The sequence below is a fragment of the Biomphalaria glabrata genome, chromosome 15 (assembly GCF_947242115.1).
Source record: "Biomphalaria glabrata chromosome 15, xgBioGlab47.1, whole genome shotgun sequence".
In the NCBI taxonomy this organism is placed as follows: domain Eukaryota; kingdom Metazoa; phylum Mollusca; class Gastropoda; family Planorbidae; genus Biomphalaria; species Biomphalaria glabrata.
The window spans coordinates 14,769,736-14,797,681 of record NC_074725.1 but is presented as its reverse complement, the minus strand read 5'-3'; the positions used below and the strand labels follow the sequence as shown (position 1 = coordinate 14,797,681).

At 37.9% G+C, this 27,946-nt stretch overlaps 1 protein-coding gene across 2 annotated transcripts in view; it reads right to left on the bottom strand.

Moving 5' to 3' along the window:
* LOC106055762 (protein Wnt-11b-2-like) overlaps positions 1 to 27,946 on the bottom strand; it is a 162,978-nt gene that overhangs the window by 52,269 nt on the left and 82,763 nt on the right. For both annotated transcript variants that reach the window (XM_013212196.2, XM_013212195.2), the window contains exon 2: positions 18,595 to 19,252. In XM_013212196.2, coding sequence (XP_013067650.2) covers positions 18,595 to 18,680 — 86 coding nt within the window. In that variant the 5' untranslated portion in view covers positions 18,681 to 19,252. The remainder of the gene's footprint in view (positions 1 to 18,594; positions 19,253 to 27,946) is intronic.

Sequence of the window (27,946 nt, the reverse complement as noted above, 5' to 3'; positions counted from 1 at the left end):
CCAAATTTAATTTACAGATGATTATATTTTGAAAAATTATAACTGTTAAGTTTTCATTGTGTGGCCAATTATGTAAACGTTTTTTTTTCCCCAAAGATATACATAAAATATCAAATTTCTAGGAAAATCGTTAGAGCCCTTTTCGAAGTACCCGTCCAGTTTCCAGGTTCCACCCAGTTTGAACGCATGAAGAATAAGCTATCTAATAGGAGGAATGGTTAAAAGAGAGAAAAACAGAGAGATGGAGAGAGAGAGGGAGAGAGAGAGAGAAATAGAGAGAGAGATAGGGAGAGAGATAGGGAGAGAGAAATAGAGAGAGAGAGAGAGAGAGAGAGAGAGAGAGAGAGAGAGAGAGAGAGAGATAGGGAGAGCTATGAAAACCCGAACCAAATTTTAAAATAGTTTTGTTAACAAAGCACATAATTTCTTGCCAGAGAAACCAAACAAAGTTGACTCTTAGTGGACTCATTTCCTGTTACCTTCCATGTTTTTTTTATTGAAGAAACTGTGTGTATGTTGGGGGGGGGGGGGGAGCGGGGGAGCCAGATTCAACCCCCACAGAAGCACTACCTTTGAATAAACTGAAATGGAAAAAAAAAATGTTTTTATATTTCTGTCGCTTCTTTCTTCTATTTCATGGTCCCTGCTCACACATGTCAGTAAGCTGCAGAAAATAATATTAGCTGTTGATAGTGAAAGCTTTAAAAAAACACAACACTTCTCAAGCTTGCACACCTTTCTACAAAACCCACACGCAGATAGAAGAAGCCATAAAAATAAAAAGCTCTTAAAAGTAGAATATGGCGCCTTAGGAAGCTCTTCTTTCGAAAAAAAAAAAAAAAGATGAAAATATACAAACAATAATTAACATAGTTCAAAGCGGTGTCAGGGTGACATAAGCCTCGCGAAATGTGAAAACCACGAGTCTGAGAATTAACAGCCCCCATCCTGGGCCTTGCAGTGTCGTCACGCAAACTGAGGAGAGACAGGGGCGGGGAAGTCGCTCTCTGCCAAGTTGTTCCAGCCATGAATTTTACGATCCCAGAAGGGAGATGAGTATCGCAGTTTTCATTTGAGTTACTTCCCTTTCATGTCGGAGAGTTGATGGCGCTGGGGTCTGGATAGCTTGAGAGAGAACGTCCCAGCAGCCAATAAAATTAAGAAAAAAAAAAGGAGGGGGGGAGAGATGGAAGAGAAAAAAAAAGAGGGGGGAGGAGATGAATAAAATTCTGAGCATTTAACTGGTTATTCTCTTGTCTTGTAGGGCTAAGGTATTAGGATTGCAGGAATTAAAAAAAAAAATAATAATTTGGAAGAAGATAGAGGTACGACTCGCGTGTTCTTCACAATGGCAATATGCACGTTTGGGTGACTCTTTCAAAGAGTGAATGAAGAATTGGGAGATTGATTGAGAGTAAGCAAGTGAGTGAGTGTGTTGAATGAGGTGGGAAAGGTAGTGTAATTATCTGTGTGTGTGTGTGAGAGAGAGAGAGAGAGAGATCAATACGAGGAGCAGTTGAGGAAATGAACGAGAGAGAGAGAGAGAGCGAGGGAAATATTAAAATATTAAGTAGGCAAATTAATGATACAGTTGACAATGTTAACCTGTCAGTGTGACCCAGTGAAAGTGAACCTGTCAGGGCAACCAGGTGAACCAAAATCCGTAAACAATACACAACAAATCCTAATGATTTCTTTAAGCAAAAGGGCCCCATTGTAGCCCTTCAAAAACCAAACAAATGGGTTGACCAAGAAATTCAATGTATAATTTTTTGTACACAATTTTGTTTAGGATTCCATGCATGTAGCAATGTTGTGTCGACTGAGCAAGAAAAGAAACAATTGACTCGCTATCAGAATGCCAGAAAAATGAAATTTTAGTTAATTAACATATTGTCGTACAACATTTATGACATTTCTAATAGGGACTCGTCGTATTCTTGAACCCTGGCCTACTGGAACCTTGGTATACCACTGAAGTTTGGAATCGATGCTGTTGAAATATGTTAACTTATTCTAGATTCTGTCTTTTGACTTGTTCTACATACTGTCTTTTGCAATATATAAAAAAAATGTCTGATAACATTTTTAAAACATTCGTCAAGAACCACTAAATTATTATCATATATTATCATATTATTGGTTTATTGCTTTGCAGTGATAATCTAGTATTACGACATCTCCCCTACAGGTTACAGCTCCAGAGAAGTATATTTTTTACGACTACAGTAATCAAAGTTGTTAAATTTTTACGACATTAAGTGGTGGAGGCTGGGAAGACAGGTTTTATCGCAAAGTGTTTGTGATACTTTTGAAATGAACTGGGATGAATATCTTGTAAGCTTATCTTCATAGTCACAGTACTCAGTACAAACGGAGACTATAAAGTCCTATTGGCCAAATCATACGCGGGGCGCCTGGACTTGAAGGTTTTAAGAGAGAGCCGGATGTTCGCAGTGACGAAATGTTTTTCAAGCTTTAACAAAAGAATATTTTGAGTAAAACTTGACCAACAATACTTCTTAATAATTGAGAATTTACACACACACACAAAAAATACAAAAAATTATACTCTGGAGTATCTTAACATTGTCTCGGTTAGTGTCTAGAGAAGACTTATTCTCCTAACATTGTCTCGGTTAGTGTCTAGAGAAGACTTATTCTCCTAACATTGTCTCGGTTAGTGTCTAGAGAAGACTTATTCTCCTAACTTTGTCTCGGTTAGTGTCTAGAGAAGACTTATTCTCCTAACTTTGTCTCGGTGTTTAGAGAAGACTTACTCTCCTAACATTGTCTCGGTTATTGTTTAGAGAAGACTTACTCTTCTAACATTGTCTCGGTGTTTAGAGAAGACTTACTCTCCTAACATTGTCTCGGTGTTTAGAGAAGACTTATTCTCCTAACTTTGTCTCTGTGTTTAGAGAAGACTTACTCTCCTAACATTGTCTCGGTTAGTGTTTAGAGAAGACTTACTCTCCTAACATTGTATCGGTGTTTAGAGAAGACTTACTCTCCTAACATTGTCTCGGTGTTTAGAGAAGACTTACTCTCCTAACATTGTCTTGGTTAGTGTTTAGAGAAGACTTATTCTCCTAACATTGTCTAGGTTAGTGTTTAGAGAAGACTTATTCTCCTAACATTATCTCGGTTAGTGTCTAGAGAAGACTTACTCTCCTAACATTGTCTCGGTGTTTAGAGAAGACTTACTCTCCTAACATTGTCTCGGTGTTTAGAGAAGACTTATTCTCCTAACTTTGTCTCGGTGTTTAGAGAAGACTTACTCTCCTAACATTGTCTCGGTGTTTAGAGAAGACTTACTCTCCTAACATTGTCTCGGTGTTTAGAGAAGACTTACTCTCCTAACATTGTCTCGGTATTTAGAGAAGACTTATTCTCCTAACTTTGTCTCGGTGTTTAGAGAAGACTTACTCTCCTAACATTGTCTCGGTGTTTAGAGAAGACTTACTCTCCTAACATTGTCTTGGTTAGTGTTTAGAGAAGACTTATTCTCCTAACATTATCTCGGTTAGTGTTTAGAGAAGACTTATTTTCGTTCGCGTAAATACGTTTTTTAAAATTCTTTTGAAAATATTCTTATTAAAAAAACAACAACAATAATTTAATTTAAGGTGTGCGTTTGTTTTCTCTGAATTGTCAAGTGCTTCCAATTGTGGTGCTTTTAATATTGTGCAGTTTAAATGCAATCGGTGGAAAAACAAGTAACAGAAAAAACAATTGAAAAGACAATTCCTCCTTTATGAAGCTGGGAACTTTTTGTAAGAGAGATTTCTGAATAACTCATGAATGATAGCTAACAAAAAAGGAACATTTTAACCCCGCCCCAATCCCCTCCGCGCCCGACCCCCCCCCCCCCCCCCCCCCAAAAAAAATCCTTATAACGTCCATGTATAAATCTACTCAGAGTAAATAAAAAAATCTAGTTTGGTTATATAGATCTAGACTTTACAACATTAAAGGACAGTAGTCTAGACTTTACAACATTAAAGGACAGTAGTCTACACTTTACAACATTAAAGGGACAGTAGTCTAGACTTTAAAACATTAAAGGACAGTAGTCTAGACTTTAAAACATTAAAAGGACAGTAGTCTAGACTAAAATACTGGGTCTAGTTGGAGACATGGTATAGAAGATTTTAATTTGGTCTGTTAGCCATTTGTGTAGCCAGGATTTTCTTTTCGGGGGAAGGGGGTTGCCTTACCCCGCAAAAAAATATATATGTGTGTGTGCGTGTGTGTGTACATAATTAATCTTTACTACATTCTGACCCTTCATTCTTTCGGAAGACGTTCATTGTACCCTAGAATAGGTTCTTCCTGGAGTTAGTGGGAAAATTGTAGACTCCCCGCCGTCGTCAGCAAGGGGTCTGAGGGAGCACTGTGAGCCCCCACAGCGCGGGGCGGAGTCAAGCACTATTTCCGGTTTTGAAAGCCAACAAAATGCATATTCTGAGGTATCTACAGTGCAATATCCTGCTATTAAAAAGTTTTATTTTCAAAATCGTATGTACTATTCTTACTGACTTAGATTCTCCTACGTCGATCAGCGCATTGGGGGGCAAGCTGCTTCCACAAAAATATGTCACTTGCAATGTCTGAAGCCTCTATTAATTTTTTACATAAGACAGTGAACAAAATGTTACTGAACCTCTACTTGTGGGAATTTCCACTGACGTGTGTTCAGGATATAGATATGGAGACCAAATTTTAATTTTATGATGATTATATTTTGAAAAATTTTAACAGTCAAACCAGTTTTCACTGTGTGAACAATTAGCTAGCAATTCCTCCCCTCCCCCTCCAAGATATACGTGGGAGGACTCTGGAGCCCCATAAAAATTCCCAAGTTTTCAAGTCCGGTCTTCACTGAGAGTTGAAGTCAAGACCCTCTCGGTTTGGTAGCCAGCGCTTTACCACTTGTAAAGTTCTACCTAATTCATTCGTCCGATACTTGTAAGTATTTGTATTTTATTTGTAAGTATTTAAACTCCAAAAAACAAGCAAAAAACTGCACCAGATGGTTTCTCTCCTTTCTCTCTATCTCACTCCTCTCTCTCTCTCTCTATCTCTCCCATAATTTCGCACAAGCCTCCACATAACATAACATACAACACACGTAGACGCATCTCCTCCCCCCCCCCAATAATGGATTTAGAAGGTTTGAAGCAGTGATCTCCGACTTAGACGTCATGTCTCACAAGTCAGCATCACATCACATGACTAAAACAGTAACACGAGGCTCAAAATCTATGTTTGTAGAACCACTGGTTAAAAGAAAAAAAAAACAACTTACGATAAGACAAAAGACAGATGTGTCGGATAGGAAAACAAAGGCATATGGTTGGGATGGCCTTTAACAATTAAAGGGGGAGAAACTATCAACTATCAGAGCCGGACTTAACGAGCTCAGAGCCCACGGGCCTTCAAACCAAAAATTTCCGCTTTAATCTTTATTGTTGACATTATAACTTAGGAAGCTTTTTTTTTTTTTTTTTAAATTGAATTAAACCAAAACATAATATGGTGCACACGAAAAGTTAAGTTATTGCAAACTGTTCTATAATAAACTTAAAACGCAGCGTGCATGTTTGTTAGTTTGTAATTCTAAACTTTTATGAATAATGGATAATACATAAATCGATAAATGGCTGGTTCTTGGGTTGAGTTCCTCGTTTAACTTTTTCTCTCCTAATTGACGATATTAGAGTTAATCGACAAGATGTTCTGAAATTCTCTGTGTCAATTTACGCCACATGAAACGATCTTTCCCTTTGCAACGTCTTTTGTGACTTTCTTTACGCCTACTCTCCATGTGGATCTATCCAGTGCCTCTTCTTACCAACAGTTAGTGTCGATTTTCAGAGCTTCAACCTACCTACAGTACTAGAGATTTTCTCAATTAACAAAGCAATGTCAAGGTGTTAAATTGACCGCGTCTGTTAGGAACTTATATAAAGGAAGAATTTAGCTATAATTTTAACCCTATCTCTATGTGACCCTTAGGCAGACTGTGGCACACCGTGCTACAGCCTGGCAGATCCTGCGGCGCTACTGACCCCAAACTGTATTGGATATTTCGTTCCTTTGGTCAAATCAGCTGCGCGGAGAGGGGGGAAATGCTGTGTGGGCGACATCGTTCCGACCATAAACAATGCCCAGGCTTTCATCTCACTTATTCAAAGCCCTAACCCCAAAACTGGAGAGGACACTCCAGCTTCGCCTTTGGCGTCGGCCAAACACAGGAAGTGGCAGTCACCGGTTATAAGCTCAAATGCTCAATTGACGTAGAGCAGAGCGCCAGGGGTCACTTTCGTCGGTGGGAGGGATCCTAGGATTCCAATGGACAGCTACCGCCCGCCTCAAGCTGGGCAGCCCCCAGCCAATAAGGTGCTGTCCCGTCATGCCCGTCTTCCTCGTTTGGGTACACGAGGATAGGACAAATTCTGAAATCTCTATGTTTGGCAGTTGATCTTCGAATCAAACCTTCGTTATACCCGCAAAGTAAGTTGTTGTTTTTTTTAAACAAAAGCGTCGTGATGATATATAAGTTTCAGGGAAACCTATGAGCCTACAAGCTTCATAGAATCCCACCTATAGACATCCGTTCGGTAAAGCCTATCTGATGATTCAATACAGAGTTGAATCCCTCGCAGACAAGGCAAGAAAAAAAAATGTCACGTTTGGGAGTACCCCAGGAATGCATAACATCGGGGTAAAACTATACTGCCTGGAGATCATTTGTGGCTATATCTTCTAATTAATCACATTATATAAAATACAATAATGACTAAAGATATACTTAGCCCAAAGATCTCCAGAGCAGGGCACATTTCTCCTGAGTACCACAAGACTTAAGGCTGTGTTGGCCTGAAGCCTGTGACTCCAGAGTGGCCAAAAGTGGTCGTGTGACCTTCATTTTTGTGTTTACACTGATGTGTGATTTCCCGGATTTGACAGTAGATTGTGTATTTAGTTGTAACCTATGACTAGAGCGGTTTGCCATACTTTTTAAATATGTAACTTTGTGAGTTGATGGCCATTTATTTACACCTTCATTTTACTCTTTATGTAAATAAACTTTGTATATATGTGTACCTGCGACCTTGTTAAGTCTTGTTTTGCATACATTAGTTTAATTGTATACCTAGAGGTTATACTTAATATTAATAACCTAGAGAATACAAGTAGGGGCCATATGCCACTGGACGAACGTGCCAGCACACCTTTAACATTGATTTGTTGATCTAAAATACCTAAATCTAGCTATTAGTCTGAGGGGAGCTCGTTATTAACAATAAGTCGTACGGGGACTGTTATTGACGATACATCTCATAGACTACCTTTAGAGCTACACCCGCTACTAGGTAATTTTAACGGATCATATTTGTTTATGACTCATCTTTATATGTTTATATGTAACAACCGTATACACCAAAAAGATAGCTATTTATAATTTGTAGGCCTACGAAAATCTCCAATGGCTAGAGTAAACTCTGGCCACCATTTTATTTTTCTTCTTTTTAGCTTCTCTCCCATGTTTGGGGTTTTCCCGAAAAATAGATCCTTATGGAATTTTAACTAGAAATACCATAGACTATATATACATTTCATAAGGAAATACTTAGGACAGGTCTACGTGTAATATTTTGCCCTAAAAAATAATAATGACAATTGCTTCGATTCCAACGATTAAGAATGAGTGCAGTGTTTCACATGACTAAGCAAACCCAGTGGCGACCTGCATATTTACCCGCATCTCGTGCAGACAAAGCCGTTGACCGCTGGCGGTCTATTTTAAGTTTTCTTTCCGTCTTCTGCGCCTGCCTTCAATAATGGCTTTTCTTTGAGTCTCAAATGTTTGTCCCGCAGCCTTTGTGAGAGCTCTCTTTCTATTTCAGAGGCCATCTGTTTTCAGATACATTCCTCTGTGCCAGTGAGGGCGAAATGGCGCACTTTCAGGGGGCACCTCTGTTATGCCGTCCTCATTAAGCTCGCCAAAGAAGCAAGCCTTTGGCATGCGGTCGTCTCCCATGCAGGACAAGTGTCCGACCCAGCGAAGTTGTCGAATGGTAATAAGAACTTAAATACTGTCCACAGTAGTCTGCACCGGACACAAGCAGAACATATGCATTGTTTAAATGTATGATTTGATTTCAGTGCCTAATTAAGATGTGAGTTACATTTGTGGGAAGAATGGTGGAAAGGCTAAGTTCGCTTGAACTTGGCTTTGCTACCTAGGAAGGGGGGCTCGAGGTTCGATACCCGACTCGAGCATTGTGTTTACTGAGCTGCCTAAAGGCAGCACGGAAAACCTTCTCCTAGATATCCTCTCCCCACTGGTCCATAGCGCTCTGAGCATTCTATAAGCATGAAAGTAGCGCTATGTAAAAGCTATAATTTGTGGTTTTTTTTAGATGAGATGCATGCTATGTTCAATGTTTTTATCTGCATTTACAAAACCATTAGTTGACACTCTGCTTTAACTCCCGATACACTCCAGGACAGAAAACTAAAAAGTAAGTTAGCAATAAGGCATAAAACACTGAACTAGAACTGCTGTCTATACAAAATCATAACCTAATAGAATACTTTAAAAGAAAAATATAAAGGCGAAATTCTTTTTCAATGTGCTAAACCAATCGTGTGTAAGGGATCCCTATTTCCTAGTGCTATTAGAAAACGATCATGTTGCCTGAATCAGACAGGAAAACCAATGACATAGTAGAATTTAAGTCTCTAACGTTCACGACTAGATCAAGACAGTGATGCGCGTAGGACGTAATTATCTTTTTTTTTTTTTTTTTAGGAAAATCTGTAACGTCTATACCTTATAAGTTATGGCGCCATAAATAAAAACAATTTATGTATCCCATGCTGCTTAGCGGGTCAACTAAACATGTCGTCTGCTCACCCCCCTCCCTTTCCCCCCACCTGCCTAGCTCCCTTTTTTTTTCGAATCCTGACAGGCGGACTGCCGAGCGGCCAAGAAGGCAGCTACCAGCTATCTCCCATCCCTCACTGTGACACATTCTGTTTTTATTTTTAGGTATAACCGATTTACAAACAAAGGTGACTTGACGTTTTTGGTGTTCTGTTCTTCTATCCATCCCAATGTTAGTTCTCGTGTGTGTGTTCTGTTCTTCTATCCATCCCAAAGTTAGTTCTCGTGTGTGTGTAGAACTATAAATAAATATTCTATGCGCACGTTTCATTCTGCGGGTCATCTGTCATAATAGATATAACTCCTGTCAGGCCTACGGCGGGTTAGCACCGGGCGACCCCCGGACCGCCTGCCGATCGGGTAAAAAAGAACACCGCGAAGACAGTTTGACTGCCCGTATCTGTCCCTGTCTCAAGTCTCCGCGAGACACAAGACAATGGAGCGAAAAAGAAACACTAAACCAAGGGCTCTCCAGAATTTTCACAGCAACTCCTTCAAAGTTGAAGTTGAAGACAAGCAAAAAATAACGCAGGAAATCATTATTTTCTTGAGCTGATATGCGGCTGATGTCGCACTAAATTTATTTCAGCCATTCAAATCAATCAAGGGTACCTCTATAGAATGTCCTCATAGGGTCGAGATATCGCCCCTTTTATGACCATTGACTTAAAGGGAACGCTTTTAACCCAGATGCCCTGAATTAAGGATTGGTTCTTCGCCTATCCTTCTGTCAGGAGGTCCCCCATCAAATAGATGATCATTTAATCACAAACGTCAACTGTGAGACACGAGCCCTTTAGTCCTGCCTGGGTTCCCCTTTCCTAGCGAGGCCGAAGACCGATCGCACGACAGATTGCTCCATGTTCCTATATTGTACCGCCAGTAGACGTGAAAGTGCATCACCTACCTGCATGCACTATCTGTTCACTAAAACGCGCTGTAGGAGCCCACGGGATGAAATGTTTCTCTTCCGGTTAGCACCTATAGCCTATCAGTGGTATCACAAGTATTATCGACTTTCTCAAAAATAAATAAATAAATACGAATTAAAAAAGATTAAAATACGCGATCTGTGGACATTGTTAAAGACCCCATGAGATGTAATGCAATGTATCTTGGCCTACCAAAGCACTATAGTCATCAAAATGTTTTTATTGTCTACATTGTTTCAAAACCATGAGATATATCTAAGATTGTAATGCCTAGCGTTATTTAACAACTTAACCAGGACAAAACATTCATCACATCTTTGTTATTCCATACAGTATTAAAATTACCTTGGACCATGTGAATAACAAAAGAAAACAAAGTCGTTGACTTTCCTGGTCTACTTCCAGGAGCTCAGTAACGAATGTAAAAAAAAGTAAGTACCCCTTTTAGACCTTGCGATTTATAGGGCAGATAAAGTAAAGGTCATCTGTTTCTGAGGCCTACGGTTAACGAGGGTGTCATGTGGCCTGCACAATGACCAACCACCTTTAATTTTCACCAACTAATGTCAGGTTCCAATAAGAGCTGGGTGGATTCAGAGGCGCACAAAGATCCCGAAATTAAAAATCTTCGCAGGGATTCGAACTCGGGACCACCTATTTCAGCCACCGCGCCTCAAAATGTAGCAACTCTTTAAATATTCATTCAATAATTTAGTGTTGTTGTTTTTTTTTACACTCCTACCAATGATTTACAATTTCTCTTGTTTACACCAAACCTGAATAGTTGACTTGTAACAACAAAAATACATTTCTAAAGATAGAACAAGTAAAGTCTCAACAAAGATTTTTTTTTTTTCACTTTTGTAATAGCAATTATTTAGTTCTTCATATTTTATGAATGATAGGTTTTAAACTATGAGACTTTTTTTTTTATCCCGCCCCGATTCCCTCAAACTACTCAAAAACAATCCTGGTTCCTGTGTGGCCAATTAGCTAATAATTATTTTCCCTAAGATATACAAAAACTGTCGTTAGAGCCGTTTTCGAGATCCGTGTCCACCCAAGTTTTTTTTCTTTTTGTATTTTACTTTTTGATGTTTGTTTGTTTTTTTACCCACATAAAAAATTGCAAGCTGATAAGACTGATTGTAACCCCCCACCCCCCTCCACAGTAAAACTAAGAAACTTCCCAGTTCACTTTTAGATGGTTTTCTATTGCATCGAGTTAAACAAGAAATTGCAAATAAGTCATAAGACATTAAATAAAGGAGGCCGACTTGTTTTGCCACTGAGCTATTTAAGTACTTGTCAAAAAAATTGAAATCTTGATTAGTCCATTTTATGATTGAAATTTTTGTCGGACGACTTGATTCTCTACATTAGCCTACTGTTTTATAATGCACATTTTCCATATACACAAAATTAATTAATTACGATAAAATGATAAAACTGATTGGCTAGTTGTTGTTTGTTATTCATTCATGTGTTGTCATCGACAATAAAAAGTGGTGCCAAGTTTGAACTTGATCTCAGAATGGGAAGTGGGAGAAACAGCGTGTACACGATTTGCAGCAGACAGCAAAACAGACGGAGTAGGTTATTATAAACTTGGTAATGACAAGCAAAATATGTAAGAAATTCTTTAAAAATAAACAAAGCTTATCTGAAGGTGAAAAACTCCGTCCTTAAAACTTTATCTACCGATAATGTACAAGTTATTTCCCTTATTTAATATCAAACTAAATAATTAATTACCAATAGTTAATTGACTAAATGAGTAATTTGTTAATTGGTTGATGTTTTGTTAGGTACAATAAATAATTGTTTAAAATAACTGTTTAAGGGAGAAATAGAGTTAACACTTATTTAAGGGGAGTAGACCCAACAAATTTAGCCATATATGTAAATACTGCAGTATTAGTTTCCCTTGTCGCTATTAAAAAAAAAGTAATAAATTACCAGTACTTAATTATCTTATTGGTTACTTAAAAAAAATGATTCATGTCTTATCTACGTCAATGAATAATTGTGCAAAGTTTCAGCTTGATCCGATAATGGGTGTGGGAGAAAAAACGTGTTCAAACGTTTAACACGACAGACAGACAGACAGAGTAACTTTATATTAGCTTGTAGAAAAAACAATTTGTTGAAGGAAGGGAGGGTGCATAGGAAATGTATGTATGAAATTTTTAGACAACAATATCAATCGTATTCAAAGCATTTTAAATACTTCATAACCCATTTACTTTTCTTCTCCCCCCTCCCCCAACTTCTCTATGACTTCACACGAGACCAATGGTTATAGAAGGCTTGAACACAACCCAAGAATCTTCAATAGTCCCCAAATGTTCATCTCAATTATTGAGTAGCATATTGTGGGGAGAAAAAAATGCCGGATGTAACAGATGGGTTAAAATTACAATATTTTTTTTAGCAACATCTAAACTTACGTAAAAATCTTGAAAGTAAAAAAAAAAGGGGGGGGGGTGAAATGTTGCCAAAATGTTAATTAGTTTCAAAATTGAAATTTTCAAAATGATCTATAAACTGAAGTGTCTCCGTGGCAGGAATTTTCATACGTTATTGAAGAGACGAGCTTCTAGAGAAGCATCTGTTCGCTTGGTAGACACATTTGTAGGCACATAAGACAGTAGGTGAAGTGCTGATTAATGTCAAAGGCCACTTCTTCACTTCGATGTCTTCTTCGGTGGTAGAGTTGCATTCAAAGTCTTGAAGACCACACCGATCATTCACCTGTATAAAATCATCTCATCATTCCCAACCCTTCTCATTCTAGCCATCACTCAGCAAGGATGCCATCAACGCTACAAAGTCTCGCCAGGTCTCTTTAAACAAACAAACCATCATCACAATGATGTGCTAATAATAGAGTAATAACAAAAAAGTTTCGTTATTTAGACCTTGCGATCTATCTGGCGGATGATGTTAAGGTCATTTGTTTCTTTGGCCAACGGTTAACGAGCAGGGTGTCATGTGGCCAGGATATCAACCAACCGCCTTTAATTTCCCCAACTAAAGTCATGTACCCATTAGAGTTGGGTGGAGTCAAGATCGCCCTAAGTTCAAAATCCCAGTCTTCACCGAGTTTCGAACCCAGGATCACAGGGTCGTAAGCCAAGCGCTTAACCACTCAGCCACTGCGCCCCAATTATAGATTATCGAACGTATTTTATCCCTTACAGGGGGTGACCGCATGCCAATACGACTTTTTGGCGTGTTCAAAAAAGGACGGAGTAATAGAGGTGTCTTAAGGAAGTGCTAAAAAGATCAAATCAAGCGTCAGTTTGCACCTTATGACACAGAAATAAAAGCAGCTGACGACAGCTTCTGAAAGAGTCGGTAAAAAGCTGCTACAAAGTCGCAAAGATAAAAAAAACAACAACAAAAAAAACCTGTCAGAAGACATGCGCAGACTACGCCGCCTCCTAAGGCAACCTCCAAACTTCCCCTTTCAGATCTTGTGGTCTATAAGGCAGATGATTAAAAGGTCATCTGTTTCTTTGGCCTACGGTTAACGAGGGTGCCATATAGCCAGCACAACGGCAAACCGCCTTTACTTTACCCCAACTAATGTCAGATACCCATTAGAGCTGGGTGGACTCTGAATAAGTAACAGCTTGTTGAGAGACATAGATCTGTGTCCCACAGAGATGATTTCAATGAAGTGGAGAGCACAATGGTCTGTATAACACTTAAAACGCTTCCCCATCGTTCCATCTTCCTGTCGTTTTGTGCATCATCCTCAACAGCAGCCTCTCCTCAACAGCTCAACAGCATCCTCTCCTCAAAAGCTCCCAAATGTAAACAAAAAGAACGCAAGAGGCTGACAATGCACGGAATACCAAACTATTATGTTGAAGGGTCACATCTGCTGTGTCGAAGCCAAGGAACAGGAAGAAATGATCAAAAAGTGAGGTCAATGTAGGGGGAGGGGGGAGAGGGGGAATGAAAGTTGCCACGAGGTCACTCATACATACATCAGTACGAAATAACTGCGCAAATTGTGTAGATCTAAATTAATTCTTCAGTGAGACTATGCCGATTGATTGGTAAAACGCTCGGCTCACTGAGGAAATATGAATTTGGAAGAAAGTAAAAGGGGACTTTGTGTTGACCACTTCATTTCTTTTTTTTTTATCGTTGGCTACAGATTCAAATGGACATCACCAGGCTCATAGACCTTAAGGTGTTGAAATATATTCTATTTTTTTACACCAACACACGATAGTGTCTCTTTTTTACAGGCCTTCGAAAGGGGAATAGCCGTTATTAGTTTTGTGTTGTCTGTCTGTCCGTACGTCCGCCCCGTCTGTCTGTCACGTTTAGGTAAAAAAAAAACGATAATGACAATCCGATATCATAATATGTCGAAAATAAAATACAATGATGGAAAGCAAATTGCGATGTTCAAGCTGCAAATCTGTCGAAACCGAGTCTTAGCAAGCAGGAACCTGCGATTAAAATTTCAAGCCAATGCGTGCGTACATAGTAAGAATATTAAAAATCTTCCCTTATCCTGAGGAGGAAGACAGGGGGTCATTCGCACAAAGTTTATGGCAAGACCCAACAAATAGGCCTATCATTATAATTTTTTATTCATTATTTTATTAAATGATGAGTGAATTTAAAAAGTCTGGAATTTCTTGAAAGTTCTAAATGATTTTGTCATGAACCTGTGATTAGGTAATGGAATCTCCTTAATTGGGGCTCCACGTAAACCTGAAACCAGACAGAGCAAGAATTTATCTTGCTTCGCTTTTAAATTGAGCCAATCACCTAAAATCCACCCTTCCTTTTGATTGAATAAAAGGAATTTATTAAGATGCGCCTTAGTTTCGTTTGCAATCGCGATTTTATACAAATTGTTTATTATGCGCAATTCAAATGAAATCACGCCACCTGGCATCTCTCTCACTCGTTCTCTGTCTTCTCTTTCTCTCTCTCTCTCTCTCTCTCTCTATCTCTGTCGCTACTTTCTCTCTCTCTCTTTCCTAATGATAGTTATGTGCCCGTGATCTTTATTATAAAGATGGACCAGATGTCATGACAATGGTGACAAATACGAGCAGTCTTTCTTGTCTCATGTGCACTTTCCCAATCCCTGAGATTTCGTTCAAATTTAACAAGGAATTCTCATGTTTTGCGCAACTTCAGACACACGATCAAGCGGCCCCCAGCCACCAAACACCAATACGCTTCAAATCTGCAGGTTTTAGCCGCTCGCGCGCCACTGCCTGCGAAGGCTAGCGTACTAGACGGCGGGGCGAACTTATTAAAACCAGACGTCAGACGTGCTTAGATAATATGACGAGCTTGGATAAAAAAACAAACAATGTTTAGATTAGGAAATCTATAGGGAAGAAGAAAAAGAATGTCTACGTAATTCCAACACGCTAAGTCTGGTCGTTTTCCAATAGGTCCGGGATGTTAACAGTGTTGCTGGTCCGCCGGTTTGAGTAGTCACGTGAAACACTGCACTCATTCTTAATCTTCGGAATCATTACTTAATCGTTTTTGAAAGATGATGCCTAGAATTTATTTTTTTTTGGTCAAAGATTCTACATTGGCAATTTACACTATGAGCACCATACAACTTTACACATTGTAAGAAAAAAAAAGTGGCAATGAGTTTATTAACCACTAGCATGACCCACCAGCTTCGCCAGTTGATTTGTTCCTAGGCTATGTATTGTTTAATTTGCCATGGACCCCCTGCCATTTATCGTACAATGTAATGATATAACATGAAACGCTCACCAATACATTCCTTTGGCCAACTAATACAATGAATTGGACCAGCCCGTAAATTGAAGTATCACTTCTCTCCACCCCGACCCCCATAACAAACAGGGTCTAATTTTTTTTATATACTATCTGACACTATTCTAATGAGTTTCAGTTTTTTCATATGCACAATATTGTTACGTATTTCTGAATCTTCTGGCTAAATGTACTAGTTGGCACACAAATAAAAACACTGCAAAGAACTTGACGACTAAACTTTCAGTTTCATATAACTTTAATGACTATTAACTCTAACAATTCGTTACTGTAACATGTAGCGTAGAAGACTGTACAATATCTGTCAGTTTACAGTTAGCTATACTTTGTTGCAATTCATCTCTTCACTTCGTTGCAATTCATCTCTTCTCAGATTGCATCGAGCCGTATTCCACAGAACAGACCAACGACACACTTCCCAGTGTCGCTCCAGGTCTCACTAAGCTGAACCAAGTCGTATTCAAGTCTACCGAATCAGAGCCGTACACGTCTTACATCGACTGTATCGACTGTAACAGCTCAAGTCCACTGTAGTACGCTGTATAGACTTTAACGACAGTAGTCCACTCCAGTTAACTCTACCCTAGTTAACTTGCATCGAGTCGTACACATCTCTCTTCTACTGTCTCGCACAGTAGACAACAGTACCGACGACTCACTCACGACTGACTTTCACATTAACTCTCTGGCTTATATAGAGTCCCTAATCGATCCTCCAAAGTTCCACAAACACTGCTAGTATCTTCTGGAATAACACGTGAGGAAACGTCACATCCTGTCTTTGTTTATACATGTAGATTCCAGAAAACATCGGCTGCAGTGTCATCTTGCCGGGGTCACAAGTTGTGACCTCTATCTGTCACTGGACATTGCTAGTACCTTTTGGAATAACATGTAAGGACACGTCACATCCTGTCTCTGTTTATACATGTACATTCCAGGGAACACCCGCTGCTGTGTTATCTCGTCGGGGTCACACGTTAACCTCTTCCTGTCACAGGTCATTTGTAACAATATGTTAGTGAGTTCGGCCCTTTTTACAAAGCTTCAATCAACTCACTCTGTCTCTTTGTATGTCTGGTAAAAAAGTTTGTACACGTTATTTCTCCCACAACCAATCTTTTGCACAATTATTTCTATTACACAAGTATAAATAGGAAAAAAAACCTATTATATAATGAACTATAGATAATTAATTATTTTGTTTTGGTATCTCGAACAAGGGAAAGAAATTTTACTTGATTGATAAGCAAGTATAAGTTGAATTAGTTCCCTTTATTGTTTGTAGAAAGAACAGTTTGTCAATAACTCTAAAATCTATTTTCATAAGCAGCTCTCTGGCATATTGGATTGGCTTGAGGAGGCTGAGGAGGCTTCAGCTCTCGAGTTCGAATTCAGGTTCGCTCACATCTTTTTTAAAAAGCGATCACCCAGATGCCCCAATTCTCTCTTCCCCCATTATGTATATATATTAAGTATATCACTTGATAGGATCATAGCGTAGTGAGAAAGCTAAAAGCATGAAATTGCGCTAAACAAAAACAATCGGTAAAAATATTTGTAATCGCACAGATTTATTATTGTTAGTCTAGATTAGATTCTTTACAAATTTAATTACATGACTGATCCAAACTAATTGATAAAACTAAACTTAATAAAATTGCGTTTTTTTTTTTTTTTTTTTCAAAACGTATTTTTTTAATTGGCTTGTTTCTTATTACATATTGTAAATGGTCACCTAATACTTTGACCTTTATTTTTGTGCACTTTGCATTAAAGTAAAAGTACCAGCATTTCAACAACTCCCTTTTGGCCAGTGTACTCTAGATTATATTACGTTTCATTGGAACGGGTCGATTTAAATCCCCCTCCCAGACACTCTCACGTCTGGCCAGTGAACTCATTTCTTTCTGACCTCCCTTTTTTCCGCTCCTCCAAACACTTTTTAGTCTCTGTTACATCTAATTGCACGGCCCGCTTTGTAATCAAGTGTTTAAAAAATCATCTCAGGATCGAGGTTATACATTCAGTTTCAACTCTTATGAAGATTGAATTTCTAAATTTAAATTGGGCGAAAACTGCTTAAAAATATATACATAAAAAAGAAAATGTCCTGAGGTTTGAAGTCTGACCCTAACCGGGTGTTTGTCTAGGTAAATGAAAATGTGTTTGATAACTGAAGTATAAGAAGACATCGTTGAGAGCTGAGACCTAGATCTAGATGAATGTCGGTAATATATAAGATAAGATATGATAAGATTACCATTCATTCTTCTTAGGTCTAGTTCTACTGTGAGAATTTGTTGGATTTTTAGTTGAAAATCTATACTACATGTCCGGTCATGTCCATCAAGACCAAATCTTTTATTTTAAATTACAGACGTTCCTGTTAACAGAAGATAGTCGCAATAAAATAATAGGCTACTTCAGATGTCAAAGATTTCTTGTATATGTCTAAATGTGTAGAATCCAAGAAATGTACTGGATTCAAATATTACCTAATTTATGTAGTATAATGTAGCGTGATGTAGCGTAATGTAGTAGAATGTAGTGTAATGAAATGAAATGTAATATAATGCAATACAAAAAAGGAAGGAACCCACTTCAGACCCTGCGATCTACAGGGCAGATGATGTAATTGCCATCCGCTTCTATGCTCGACTGTTAAGGAGGGTGTCTTGTGACCAGCTCAATGGCTAAGTTTTCACCGAGATTCGAACCAGAGAACCCTCGTTTGGGAGCAAAGCGTTTTACTACTTATCCACTAAGTCCAAAAATTGCAATGCAATCCAATGTAATCAATCAAAGTGTAATGGATTGAAACATAATTTAATGTAGTCAAATGTCTAATGTAATGAAATCTGATGTAATCGAAATGTAAATGTAATCAGTTGTACTTACAGCCACTTCACCGCGACACATCTCTCAGCACAAAGTAACAGCACCAGCACCATACGCAGCACAGTGTACAGATTTGGCGGTCTCATCGTGTGTCTCTACTGCAATAATCCTACAGGCACCGCTCCCAGTGTATCCGCATTGTCACACGTCCGGCCAGCAGAACAAACAGAAACAGCCAACAAACCTCATCCTTCGCTTTCCTTCACACCACTGTCGTCTGCTCATCGGTCAGCTACTCGCCGAATGAAATACTCTCAAATAGTCCTTGAACTTTCTGGAAATAGTGGCTTAGAACTTCTTTTGTTAACGATGTCTCTGACAGGTGGAAATTTATCTTTTGTTTCAGAAAGATATTGTTTTCAGATATGTTTTTTTTTTAACGTTTCTCAATAAAAATGTCCTCTTGTGTTAAATATTTGGATTAGTTTTCACAAGTATATCACTTAGCTATAAAAATTCATTGTTTCCTTTTTGAAATGCGTCCATATGTTGTGTGATCCAATCGTCCAATTGTAATCTTTTTATAGACTGGAGTGATTACTTTGATGTATCAAGATGTATTTGTAGATCTGTTTGAAAGATGTTCCACGTACATATTTTAATGACACTGTACGTAATTATTGAATATTGACGAATTGATCGCTCTACAATACAGGACCTGAGAATCAAAAAAACAAAAAGTAAAATAAATAAAGAATTTATCGATATTACAAATATGTCTTTTATTAATATTTTGTTTTAGAAAAAAAAAAGAGAAAAAAAAAACACTTCAGTGTAACAACAATCTAGAAAAATTCTGCATCTGGATCAACTTCAAAGGCGGAGTAAAAATGTCTGAATCTGATGGGGATTCCCCCGAAAAACTTTGTCAAGAATGCTAATTTGAATTTCCATCTTGCGAATAAATATTTAAGACTTCTAACAAAAGATCTTAGAAAATTGTAAATAAGTGTACACAAATTACTTTATTATTAAAAAAAAATAAATATCTATAAATTCTATAGTTATGTAATTAGTGATTTGAATCTACAGCGCAACATCATAGTAAGTTTCTAACACAATGAGGAGTGAAGGTGAGAAATGAAATATATTCGGTTCATATCAGAAGTAAATGTATCCCGCTGTCAGTACATCAGATCAAAGTGTGAACTGTTTTTGATTGGGAAAGGTTTAAAACTCCAAACCACACTGTCTACGTTTTATTTTATCGTATAAATTACAGACGCTTATTCTTAACAGAAGATAATTACGTCCTACTGGCATCCATGTGTAAGTCTAGTATGTGTTACATTTGGGCTAACAGGAAATAATCTTCAATTAGGAAGGAACGACTTTCGCCACCAAAAAAAAAATGTAGATTATGGACAATGGGTTTACCCGTAAAGTCGACATATTCATATCAAATATAAAATACTAACCCGACTGTTAAAAAGCTTCGTTCTTTAAATTTAGCTACTTTTTTTTTATTTGTACGAGTCGACCCACGACGTAGCATACGCCGTTATTTTGCAGGGCCGGCCTTAGGCCAATGCGGCCTATGCGACCGTAGTGGGCTCCGCACTTTCAAAGGACCTGCGCTAATTCTAGGTGTATAAATTATTAAATTAAACCATTTTATAACAGATTTCCCGCGGCCTCCTGTCGATTTACCAGGAACTCCTGGAAATCTCCGGAAATTGCAAAATATATGAAAAAGTCCTTGAAATATCCGGAAATTAGAAAACTCATACAAATCTCCTGAAATATATAGACAAAATTTGTCATTTTGGGGTATCATTCAATATGGAAAACGCCAATCCTACGCGCTATAAAAAAAACGGCATTATGCAATAGCCGTATTTGTTGAATCTAGTGAAAGAAGCTTCTCGCGCCTCAAACTAATGAAGAATTACTTGAGGTCAACAATTCTCGTAGATAGATTGAAACATTTGGTAATTCTTGCTACTGAGCGTGTTCTATGTAGGAAATAAAATTTCTATGATATACTGTATGACTTCGCTACACGTAAGGCTCGTAAAGTAGTTCAGTTCTGTACGTAGTGAAGAATGAATAAAATGCAAAGACGAAATATTTTCTAATACAAACTCTTAAATTTCCCTTATTATCCGTATCCCTACCCAAACTTGGCCCCGCGAAATCCGTTTCGCATAGGGCCCCACAATGGTTGAGTCCGGACCTGCTATTTAGTGACGGGTGAATACAAAGTAGATTACTTGTTCTCCTCCCCCCCCCTCTTTTTTTTTCGCCGCTAAAACTACGTGGGGTAGAATTAAAAAAAGAGTGATCTTTCCATGATTTCTTGGTCACAACGGTTAAGTCCGGCTCCGCTAATTTGTGACGGGTGAATACTACTTGTTCTTCCCCCCCCTTTTTTTTTTTCGTAGGGTAACTCTAGTCCGACTTTTAGACATAAAAGAGTGATATATCCTTTACTTCTTGTCCAAACTCTTGAGCCAAGAAGAGAATTATATATATATATATATTTTGGGCCCGCCGGTTGTGGAAGAGATATTAAACATACACTACGGTCTCTGCCATGATCTAAGCAACATTTATGCCAAGTTTTATTATGATTGGTCAAACGGTTTTATTTTCAATGCCGGACATACATAAATACATACATACATACATACATTTATGATATATATACATACACACACACTTACATACAAATACCTTACTTTCTGCTTTATATATTAGTGCCACATCAATTGCTATTGAATTACTTTTTGTAAAGAGCACCTTTCATTCTACAGGACGAGCAGAAAGCGCTTTGGTCCAATCTCTTTTGTTTTTTGTTGGTGTGACTACGGATAAGTTAGACAAATGTCCACGTGACACCTATTCAAGCGAGAAACATTTTTAGCATGCATTCACGTGGCTGACAACGGCACGTGCCATGGGAGGACTCCATTACCTCCACGTCCGTCTCCTCCACTCCCAATCAACCTCTCCATGTTTCTTTTTCCCCTTCCAAATGACCAGGACAAGGATGGTACGATGGCCAGTCGTCGACTTCTGAGTCCCCGGCATTCTCAGGCAGCGAGTTGCCAGTACAAACTGACAGGGGAAATAAATCAGTCACCTTTGAGGTGAGAACATGGTAGCAGTCCGGTCATTGTCCTGGTCTGATTTATACACGGATAGTTTTGTGTTGTCATTGTAAACCAACTAAATGTATTCAATATACTATTAATACTTATATAAAGAGAGGATTAATTAATTGACTAATTGGTTTTTATTGTTTCATGTTTTGTCTATGTCAATGAATAATTGTGTGAAGTTTCAACTTGATCCGTGAATCGGTGTGGGAGAAACAGCGTGTACACACTTTTTACCAGACAGACAAACAGACAGAGTTGATATAAGCTTTGTAAAAACAAGCAACATAAAAAAAAGTTTTTTTTTTTTTTTTTCAAAATGACAATGTCTTCTTTAAAGGCCTTCAGCTGGCCAACCTTTCTGAGAGCGATTATTTTGTTTTATATAACTAATGAAGGTTAGATTTATATAACTAATGAAGGATAGATTTATATGACTAATGAAGGATAGATTTATATGACTAATGAAGGGTAGATTTATATAACTAATGAAGGATAGATTTATATAACTAATGAAGGATAGATTTATATAACTAATGAAGGTTAGATCTATTTAACCAATGAAGGATAGTGTGAAGAAACAAGTCCTTTTACGTTTAAAGTGTCTTTTAATTGTGGATCATTTTAACAAAACACATATACAAGGCAACGTTATGTACAGATCTCTTGCTTCACTCGCTGACCTTTTTTCTCTCTCTCGTGTTTACACACTAGTCACTTCCCCCAAGTCCCCTAACTCTCGATACTCAACATTTGACCGTGTGTCACGGTTGACCACACAGCAACCGTGTCACCACAGTCCTCCCAGGGCAGAGAAAAATTTTGATCGTATCAAAATTTCATGAACCGAATAGTTTGGGTGTACATTAATAACGTTTAACATCGACAAAAAAAAAAAACAATGACATGTAATACAATGGCATCTTCAATTATGAGAGAACTGATAATGCCTATGACGACAAATAAATTTTCAATAATATGTTATTGCAAGGGACATTTCCAATTGAACTATCGTAGAAAGCTTTCCTGTTATATTATACAACTTATATACAAAAAAATACACGCATTTAGTTTTTTCTATGTAACAATAATCTTTTGAATGCCAACATTGTCAGGTGAAAATTGCACAATTAGTTAATACTTTATGTTACATCAAAACATCTTCTAATTTAAGGTAATTGTTTACTATGTGTTTCTTTCATACCAGTTCCTAAATGGACATTTATGACTACAATCAATGCAACAAACTTAAAAAAACTAAATTGTAGTACAACTTTCACATCTCTGAATGAAATTTAAAAAAAAATTCAGAAGCGTAATGTTCATTCAATTTTTACAAGACAAATTTTAAAGTTATCATACAAGTTATTTGTTAATTTTTCTCATCATCTGACTAATGAATGAACCTAAGTCCAGCGGTCCCTAGACACATCTTGTCAACACGTCAGCAATCACGTTGATTTGTCCCGGAATAGCTTGAACTGTAAAGCTGAAGTCTTGAAGTTTTAAAGCCCATCTAGTGATCCTCTGGTTGGCTAGCTTATTTGTATTGATATAAGCTAGTGGGGCGTGATCTGTTAACAAGATGAAGGATTTCCCAAGCAAGTAACGGGATAGTTTCGTTATGCAGAACACAATAGCTAGAGCTTCACGTTCTATCGTGGAATATTTCTGTTCTGCTGCGTTCAGCTTTCTGCTAATGTAGTAAACTGGTCTTAGCGTTGCATCACACTTCTGCATTAAGGTGCCTCCCACTGCTGTGGAGGATGCATCTGTTGCCAAGTAGAAAGGGTTTCTGATGTCTGGAAGCTGGAGTACTATGTCGTCTGAGAAGACATTTTTAATGCTTTGCAGGCATTCCTGTAGTCTGGAGCTCCATGTGATCTTGTTTGGCATGCCTTTTTTTGTCAGTTCAATTAGAGGTTGTGTAATACCTGTGAAATTTGCCAGGAACCGTCTATAGTAATTACATAAACCTAAGATGCTTCGGACTTGTCCCTTTGTTGTAGGTAATGTTAAGTTGAGTATCTTGCTTATATTGTCTTGTAGTGGTCTGATCGTATTTTGCTATATTCTGTGCCCTAGAAATTCAATCTCTGTTCTGGCGATTTTAACCTTACTAGGTTTTACTGTAAGCCCGTTGTCTTGTAGTATCTGGAATACTTGTTGCAGACCAGCAACGTGTTCTTCTAATGTGTTGTGGAAGACGCAAATGTCATCAAGATAGAAAATGACATCAGGTCTTTTCCCTATTAGTTTTGCCATCATTCTGTTGAAGGTCGCAGGTGCGTTACTAAGCCCGAAACTCATGTAATTCCATTGGTAACAACCAAATGGAGTAGTGAATGCTGTAAGTGGCTTAGCATCTTCGTCTAGTGGAATTTGCCAGTAACCTCTGGCTAAGTCAAGAGTAGTGAAATATTTTGCACCTCTAAGTTTAGGTATAATGTTCTCTATGTTAGGCATTGGGTATGTATCTTTCACTGTGATGGCGTTTAGTTTCCGGTAGTCTACACATAGACGCATCTTTCCGGTTATTTCCTTTTGTTTCACTAGGACTGCTGGAGCTGAGTATGGAGATGTGGATGTATCAATTATTCCCATTTTTAGCAGCGTTTCAATTTCTTTTTTCAGTATCTCTTCATGGTGTAAGGAAACTGGATATGGTTTGGATTTTGTGGGCTTTGTATCAGTCAGTTGGATAGTGTGTTTTATGGCAGTTGTTTTACCCGGTTTGTCTGTGAATATTGGCGCCCATTGAGCTAGCAGTTTATCAATATCTTGCTGAACTGGATACTGGAGGTGTGATGTATCTATATCTTTCACAGTTTCACAGCTTTCAATAACTGGACACGGTAATTCATCTGGTTCCTCTATTGTTTCTATCATCATAACTCTCTGACTGTCTTGCGTGTCTTGCTTAGCGTTCGTTGAAAGAGTAAATGGTCTGGGCATGTACAGCTTCAGCATATTGATGTGAAATACTTTGTCTCGGCCTCTGATGTTTATACTGTAGTCGACCTTCGAAATCACCTTTGTGACTTGGAATGGGCCCTGCCATTTTATAAATAGCTGGTTATTTTTGTCAGGCAGCAGAACCATGACATTATCACCAACTTGTAGTGTTCTCAACTTTCGCCCCTGATTTAGCTTTCTCAATAGTTCTGGTTTCTCTCTGTTTGCTTTTGGACGGTTTCGCATGCTTTGATTATATTTTGTCTTGTCTTGATGACAAGATCGTATCCTGTGTGTACGTCATGTTCTATGTTCCTATTTACTAGAAAGTCTCTGTATAGTGACATGGGTCCCCTAACAGGTGAGCCATAGAGCATCTCGAATGGTGAGAAGCCCGTTGTTGTGTGTGTTACTTCTCTGTAGGCGAACAGTATGGGGCTGATCAGCTTGTCCCAGTCTGTTGGGTTGTCCTGTGCTACTTTGTTCAGCATTGTTTTCAGTGTTGAATTCAGGCGTTCGCACATCCCATTTGCTTGGGGGTGAAAACGGGCAGCAAATTGTTGTTTAATATTCAGAGTTTTGCAAAACTGTGCGAATTCATTTGATTTAAACTGGGTGCCTTGATCACTCAGTATTATGCGAGGGTAACCTGTTCTTGCAAATATTGCTGTTAGTGCGTCTCCGACATCTTCGGAAGAAATTATTTTCAATGGTATTGCTTCTGGAAACCGTGTGCACATGTCTACAACAGTCAATATGTAGCGATGGCCTCTTCCGGATATTACTGGCATTGGTCCAATAATATCTACGGCTATCTTTTCAAATGGCATTTCACTTAAGTCTGTTGTTTGTATTGGAGCTTGCATATATGTTCCCTTTGCTCCATGTATTTGGCAAATATGGCAGGATTTTATGTAAGCCTTGACTTCTTGCGTAATTCTAGGCCAAAAAAACTCATTCAAGATTCTATTCAATGTTCTCTTTACTCCCATATGTCCGGCAAACGGGGTGTCATGTGCAAGCTTTAAAATTGTTTCTCTATACTTCTTTGGAACTAGCAATTGTGTCTTGCCTGCTTTCAGATGAATTTCTCTCACATAGACACCATCTTCGCCTATCATGATTAACCCTCGTCTTGGTGGAGCTTCACTTTCTATGAGTTTTATTAGATCTGGGTCATTTTTCTGTTCACTGACAAATTTTTCTGTTTTAATGTGTAGTGGGTCTTGACTTTCTGTGGAGATTTCATTCGGGTTGTTCACTTGATTATGGCTTCTCATATCGCTATTTTCTGTTTCTGTATTTTCATTTTCATTGTTATAAGGAACTTGTATGTTATCGTTTGTATTTAGCACTTCTTCTGCTTTCTTCTGAGCTCTTGTAGTAACCATGGAACATTTCTGTGTGTATTTTTCTTTCCACTTGTTCAATTCTTCTACTGTGCAAGGTTTAGCGCCTTCGATACAGCCAATGATAAGACCAATGTTGTCAGGCTTATTGTCTAGTACTAAAGCCTCATGCCAACCACTGATGAACGGTGTGTGTATGTTGATACGTGCTACCAGGTGTGTAGTTACTTGACCAGTGTAACCAACACAGTCTTGTCTTCTTCCGGTGTACTCTTGTGGGTTGACGTATTCTTTTGCGTATTAAAATTGCAGTTGCACCTGTATCGTACAGTACGTTGGTCATTTGTTCTCCCACAAAGCCTGGGTATACCTGCAGTTTATTAGTGTGTTTGGCAGCAAATGCTCGATCTCTTGGTCTGTCGTTCCAATTAGTTAGTAGTACTTTTCCCAAAGATATACATCAACTGTCAAATTTCTAAGAAAATCGATAGAGCCGTTTTTGAGAACAGTGTCCATCTATATTGGCCTATTTCAATGTTTATATATTTTTATAAGTCTATGTCTATACATTTCTACGTCTATATATTACGTTTATTTCTTTCTACGTAGATGTCTTTTTATGTTTTTACATTTCTATGTCTATATATTTAAACCACTATATATGTCTACGTCTACATTTTTTTTATGTCTGTGTCTATATATTTTTATGTCTATATATTTATATGTCTATATATTCTTCTATATATTCTTATGTCTATATATTCTTCTAAATATTCTTATGTCTATATATTCTTATGTCTATATATTCTTATGTCTATATATAGTCTATATATTCTTTGGTCGATATATTCTTCTATATATTCTTATGTCTATATATTCTTATGTCTATATATTCTTATGTCTATATATAGTCTATATATTCTTTGGTCGATATATTCTTCTATATATTCTTATGTCTATATATTCTTATGTCTATATATTCTTATGTCTATATATAGTCTATATATTCTTTGGTCGATATATTCTTCTATATATTCTTATGTCTATATATTCTTATGTCTATATATTCTTATGTCTATATATTCTTATGTCTATGGCTTACAGTTTGTTGTGTAAACTCGATAATGAACCATGAAGCCAGTTTCTCCCGCCCGCACGTGACAAACAGACCGCGACACAGCCATTCCTAATTAGCCACGTTACTCAAGCTACGTGGACACAGAAATCACGAACTGTATTAAACATGCCACGGAATTTACAGAGGTGGAGATTCTAAGATTTCTTTAGGGCGATTTCAAAGGGGGGTATGTTGATTACGATAGAGCATCAAGTATCGTATTTAGTTAATGTTTTTTTTTAAATCATTATTAAGATTGATGACATTTACAAAAACGCAAAGCAACACAGAAATGATATTTTCCGAAAGAGCAGTCATTCTATTTTACACAAGATTTCATTTTTTTAAAAATCTTCTTCTTCTTTATAAATGCCCAAAGCGTAGAGTGGAAGACTCTTGAAACCCATGGAGTTCGACCTCCAGCTGCCTGCCTGGACAAACTGTTCTGTCTGGGAAAAGTTCCAAGCAGTTGTACATTTAGTACATCCCCATCACCGTTGACTCGTCTCCCCATAACGATCAGGTTACAGGCCAATCACATATTGTTTAGGCGGTTAGTTGTTGATCACAGACGTTAGCTAATCCCTTAGAAATCTTGAGCTTAGTTTTTCAATGAGGAATTTCTATTTGAAAAACGTGAATAATTTAGACCAGTGATGCCCAACGTAATTCGACTTGCGGGCCATTTCATTTTCCGACACTCGTGTCGCGGGCCACATGACCGAAAAGGTATTAGAAGCCTCTGGATCTAGTAGCCTACTTACATTAATTAATGTCTGAAATTTTTCTTTCTTTTTTTTACGCGCCTCTACTTAAAATGCGAGCGACAT